This window comes from Lineus longissimus, chromosome 15, assembly GCF_910592395.1.
Source record: "Lineus longissimus chromosome 15, tnLinLong1.2, whole genome shotgun sequence".
In the NCBI taxonomy this organism is placed as follows: domain Eukaryota; kingdom Metazoa; phylum Nemertea; class Pilidiophora; order Heteronemertea; family Lineidae; genus Lineus; species Lineus longissimus.
The window spans coordinates 7,206,483-7,212,482 of NC_088322.1; the positions used below are offsets into that span (position 1 = coordinate 7,206,483).

General features: G+C 42.3%; 1 protein-coding gene across 7 annotated transcripts in view; it reads left to right on the plus strand.

Moving 5' to 3' along the window:
• Positions 1-4,228, plus strand: part of LOC135499274 (1-phosphatidylinositol 3-phosphate 5-kinase-like) — a 34,761-nt gene extending 30,533 nt beyond the window's left edge. For all 7 annotated transcript variants that reach the window (XM_064789948.1, XM_064789946.1, XM_064789951.1 and 4 more), the window contains 6 exons: positions 1,358-1,432; positions 1,574-1,670; positions 1,954-2,137; positions 2,658-2,883; positions 3,150-3,311; positions 3,941-4,228. In XM_064789948.1, the coding sequence (XP_064646018.1) occupies positions 1,358-1,432; positions 1,574-1,670; positions 1,954-2,137; positions 2,658-2,883; positions 3,150-3,311; positions 3,941-4,137 (941 nt within the window). In that variant the 3' untranslated portion in view covers positions 4,138-4,228. The remainder of the gene's footprint in view (positions 1-1,357; positions 1,433-1,573; positions 1,671-1,953; positions 2,138-2,657; positions 2,884-3,149; positions 3,312-3,940) is intronic.
• Positions 4,229-6,000: the final 1,772 nt, after the last annotated feature.

The following is a 6,000-nucleotide window of genomic DNA, read 5'->3' on the forward strand; positions in this document are numbered from 1 at the left end:
TGTGCATTGTTTGTGTACCAATGATAGCCGATATGCCAAATTATCTGACCCCTTCCCCTCCATTGCATACATGCTTTATTGATAGTGCTTATGTTGTGGTGTCCTTGTCCTAAATGTCAGCATCCTTGCAGATAACTGCAATCTTAGGCAACTAAATATGCACAGGCTTTGATTTTGCATGTTTTTGTTGTGGTTGCCGTAAAGGTTGTCTTCATGGATATAACAAAGCACATGCCATTGTACAGTTCAAAAACACAAATGGTCATTCCCAAGTTTTGTAGACTTCTTTTTTAAATTCACCTACATTCCTTTCCTCTTTTCCTTCTTTCTTAGTTCATCTAAAACGTATGCTCGCAACATAAACTTCTGTCCATCTGTTAGTTGCTTATATCACCGTTAATAAGCACTGAAAGCCCTAAAATGACATTTGATGACAAATTCGTGAGTCAATATTTCAATGCTAGAAATGAGTTGGAAGCCTACACCATTCGTAAAAAAGGAGAAATTTGTAATTGAACTTGAAACTTTCCAATTGTGTAAATACGATAAGAAAACCGACTGAATGACCGGTCCGAGTCACCGGATCAGCACGAGATGATTTTCTACAGCATGAAAGCTTTCAGGTCGTAGAAAATCATGACCACACAAAATCCTCGACGCGAGGAATAACCTATGACGTCAGAAATAGCAACAATGAAAATGTTGCAAAAGAGAAACGTATTTCAACAATGTAGGGCTCGAGCGAACGAGAAAATCTCTCGTGCAGTCTTGATATCATTACTGCATGGGCGGACTGCACTCTCAGCCGCGTGATATTTCTTTCGTGCATCTTGCGCAAATCTATCTCAAAATACACTCTGCAGTGATATCAGGTGAGGCGAGTACTGTGTTATCTTATAAAAGTCTGTCTTTCGTACACTGTCCTTGATTTTGGTGAAGTTTAAATGAGTTTTTCCGATGTCTTGTCTGCCAGATCAGTGCACATAGGGTTCATGTATATGATAAATATATCTTCTGTATATTAAACTTTAACTTTGCTGTTGTGTATTCATATTGTGCAAATACTATACTTACCAGATTACAGCAAAGTTGCATGCATGATAACTGTGCCACAACATTGTGTACAACTGCCTTTCTATTTTCCTGAATAACGGTTAAATACAAACAATGTACCCGTTGGGCAATCAGTTGACCCATTTGGTGATGTAGCTATGACTGCTTGGGCCCAGAAGTTGATATCATTAGATTTAACCCCAGGTTAAAAAAATAAAGATAACTTCAAGTAAGTGGTTTAATAACAGGGCCGGCAATCAACATTTTGCTGTATTCTTTACAGTGTTTTTTTTCAACATTTCAGATGAGCCAGACTTTGCATTCTACAGCACTAATGATGCCGAGAAAACTAAGGGACCTAATCCTCACGTTGAACTACGTAAGTTCCAGGCATTTTATCAGAGGGAAAAACATCTCGTGCGATCTGGTGTAGAATGTGCATTACACTAATAATCACACTATATACTATGCACAATAGACACAGGTGCTGAATTTCATGATTAATTTTCTTCTGTTCCAGAATTTTCCGACACCAATGCCAAGTTCTACTGCCGTGTCTACTTTGCTGAGCAGTTTCGTCAGCTGAGAAAGCTGATCTTCCCTGCAGGAGAGGAGAGGTACATTATGAAATATCTCTATTGAGCGTCATGTTCATGAGTGATTTGAGTTGCTGCAACAAAACTCGCTCATTTGTGGTCATATCGCAGGTGCCTGTGGGAAGAATCAGTGATAGCAGTGACCTGTCATCAATATCAAACCCTGTGATTACTGTGTGTGTGTATGCATGCAAAACCTGGTGAGAAAAAAATTCAACACCCGCCGAAAGCAGTATTGATTCAAAGGCCTCAATGGAGTATTCTCAGGACCTTGCTCATTGAGTCTTGCTGGTTTTACTTGCAGGTATATCCGGTCCCTGTCGCGGTGCATCCACTGGATGGCTAGAGGTGGCAAGTCCGGCTCCGCATTCTGCAAAACCCGCGATGACCGGTTCGTCCTGAAGCAGATGTCTCGCTTGGAAGTGCAGTCGTTTGTTGATTTTGCGCCAAAGTATTTCCAGTACATGACCATGACACACAATGAAGAGGTTTGTATTGTTGTTTAATGTAGAAGCTTCTCCGAGTTGTCTGTCTGTTCTGATGCGCTTTAAAAACATGTTAACATGTTCGCTGCCGAGCCACAAATATACTCGAAAGCCGGTTCCTGCTCCATTGCCAAGGCACGAGTTTTCGTCACCATTGCCAAGGCACGAGTAAATTCGCAGCAGTCTATGCATTATTCCATGTTTTTCAAATGACTGTCAAGGGTGAATACGCTTCTGTTCTGTAAAGCATTATGGGATATATGTTTATTTTAGTGTGGGGGTGCTCTAGGCTCACGGCCTACACTCGTGGTATGGCAATGGAGCAAAATGCGAAACCTGGCAAACGTGGCAAAAAATTGCTGAAAAAATTTGGGCAGCAGTTAACGTGTTAAACTGGGTGTGCAAACCTGCTTGGCAGTTCCACAATGTCTTTTTACAGTTTCTCATCCTGGCACCGAGAATCAGCCTCGTTAAAGTTTTCTCTCTGCATATCAGTTATCACCTTCAATGGTTTTCCTCACAGAAACCAACCGCCCTGGCGAAAATCTTTGGCGTCTACCGAGTCGTGTTCCGTAACTCGCAGACCAACACGGCCTCGAAACAAGACTTGCTCGTCATCGAGAATCTCTTCTATGGTCGCCGAATCTCTCAGGTGTTCGACTTGAAGGGGTCGGTGCGGAATAGGCTCGTCAACACTCAGGGGAAGAGGGAGGAAGACCTGGTCTTGTTGGATGAAAACTTGCTCAAGTGTAAGTGGCAAATTATAAGATATATGTTATCAACTATACTTTCCATTTTGGTCAAGGGGGCCGGTAAGCTCTCTGGCAGGGCAGAACACCGTGTTTTGTCTGAAAAGCGGCCAGATCTGCATGGAAAACATCTTTTTTGGAGACGTCTGGGGGCATCTTTGGGATTAGCTGACATTTGCTTCTGCAAGTGCAACAATCCTGATCGAAATCCTAGTCCAAAATCAGTGGACTTAACAATGGACTAACTTTGGAATTTCTACTTTCAGTGATTGTCGATTCTCCACTGTACATCCGGCCACATTCGAAGACAGTATTGACCCTTGCAATCACCAACGACACACAGTTCCTCTCCAGCCATCTTGTCATGGACTATTCACTCCTTGTTGGGCTGGACAGCGCAAAGAAGGAACTGGTCATCGGGATCATAGGTAGGTCACTCACACTGGTCTGATTTGGGGAGCCTCATAGCCTAGTGGTAATAAGACTGCTGGCTTCCATGCATTAGGGCCTGGGTTCTGTCTGAGTGAGGATCCAGGATTGTATTTCTGGATGAACCGGTGTGGCTTTAAACTGAAATACCGGTACCCGGGTGTTTTACAGTCCTTTGAATGAGACATAAAACAGAGGTTTCTTGTATCTGGTGTCTTAACTCCTGTCTCTAGCGCCAGGCGCCTAGCAAGAAAACAATTTGTACCCTATGTTTAACTACCTGTAGTTGGTAGACTGGCTGCATCAGAAAGATCCACCAATGGGTCTCGAACCTTCCTTCACGAGGCGGATGCCTTGACCATTAGGCCATCAGGATCGGTGTCGTAGGGTGAAGATAGCACACACAGTGTAAATTTGTCCTTAGTTGTGGCCTCAAATTTCAAAAATAGAATTACTCGAAGTATGAGTCGCTGGGTCATAAAAGCATTTTGCTAAAAGTGACACTAATATGAGTACATTCTACTGCCTTTTTGGGCAAAAATGGATGTAAAAGATCACGAGTATGTGTACAGCTCTTAACTCTCCCAATTAGCTCTCACTTAAGAAACTTTCTATTCTTCTCCGACAGATTATATACGAACGTTCACCTGGGACAAGAAGCTAGAAATGGTCGTGAAATCGACTGGACTCCTCGGTGGGCAGGGCAAAATGCCAACCGTCGTCTCACCAGAGCTGTACCGCACACGCTTCCTCGAAGCAATGGATAGATACTTTCTCTTGGTGCCGGATCAGTGGTCGGGTTTGGGCAGGAATGTGGACTGTTAACCCAAGGACTGGGTCGAAAATTGGATGATGTAATATTAACCTGATAATGTGCAATCTATCATGAATTAAAAGGTCACATTGTGCTTTGCAACGATTTGTCATGTCAATTCATTTGGATTATTCGAAGTCAATTTCTGTGCAACAACCTTCAATCCTCGAACATCATTCAGTTGGGATGTTATAATAAGCAAGTGTTGTTGTATCAGAAATTGAAAGAAATCAACCCAATCGTCTCTGCACAGAACTCAAATAGGGTTTAGATATTTATCTCGGTCAGTGGCTATGGCTCCTTTCTGTGCCTTTGACCCTTGTTTTGGACTGACCATCATTTTATTCAATCTATCAGCGGAGGAGGAAGGATGGCCGAACCAGGTCTGCACATAAAGCAACAAACGTAACTCATGATACTCAAGTTCAACGCAATCACCACTGTTTGATAATAAATCGCTTGGCAGATCTGACAAATACAGGTTAAAAAGAGTTGGACTCCACGAACAACCCTGCCGGACACCTCTTGCCGTTCCAATTTTTGGAAGGAGACCTTCTGCCAGTTTGATTTTGTTCAAGCTATTTGTACCAGAGACTGAATAACCCTGTACATGTAAACATTGTAATTCAGACAGGGCAGGTCACTAGCAAAACAAAGTATGAACTGGGATTTATGTGGTACATGTACCAGTAATCAGTTCGAGATTGTATTTATTGTACATGTACAGCGAGAAAAAAATCCTGCTTTGTACAGATATTTTACATGTATGATATACAAAAATGAAGAAAAAATAAAGACAGACAATAGATGCCAAAGAAACTGTGTTCCGTCAATCAAATATTTGGGGTCTTGTGTTTCGATTAAATGACTGTGGCGTTGTGATCTGCCTTGCTATATACAGGATGTCTCAAATATCGATCGCAACGGCATGTTTAACCCTTTGCCTACGTAATGCGTACCCCATACGCAGTAGTTTGCTATCCCAGGACACGTCATGCATATTGGGTACACCTCAAAAAAAATTGTGTTTTATAAAGTGAATGCATAGTACTGCCATCTACTTGGTGATAGAGAGATAGGCTGTGACTATGTCCTTATGTCGACCTTGGTCAGCATGGCTTAAGAGATCCTTTTCTGAGACATCCTGTAGAGCAGGGTAGATTGTATGTCTTCTTGGGGAGAGAGAGAAAGGCTGTGACTATATCCTTATGTCGACCTAGGTCAGCATAGCTTTAGAGATCCTTTTCTGGGACATCCTGTAGAGCAGGGTAAATTGTATGACAATGTCTACTTGGTGCGAGAGATATAGGCTGTGACATTGTCTCCATGACATACTATGCAGCTGGTGCTACAAGAGAAATGGGCTGTGAAAATATCCTTATGTCACCCTGGTCAGAATAGAGATCCTTTTGAGAGATGTTCTATTTCAGGTGCGAGAGATCTGAGATACGTTTTGACTATGTTCTTATGTTGACCTTGGTCAGCATGACTTTAGAGATCCTTTTCTGAGACGTCCTATTGCAGGGTAGATTGTATGTCTTCTTGGTGAGAGAGAGATAGTCTGTAACTATGTCTTTATGTCGACCTTGGTCAGCATGGCTATAGAGATCCTTTTCTGAAACATTCTGTAGAGCAGGATAAATTGTTTATCTTCTTGGGGAGAGAGAGAAAGGCTGTGACTATATCCTTATGTCGACCTTGGTCAGCATGGCTTTAGAGATCCTTTTCTGACACATCCTGTAGAGCAGGGTACAATGTATGTCTACTTGGTGAGAGAGATAGGCTGTGACTATATCTTTATGTCGACCTTGGTCAGCATGGCTTTAGAGATCCTTTTCTGACACATCCTGTAGAGCAGGATAGATTGTATGTCT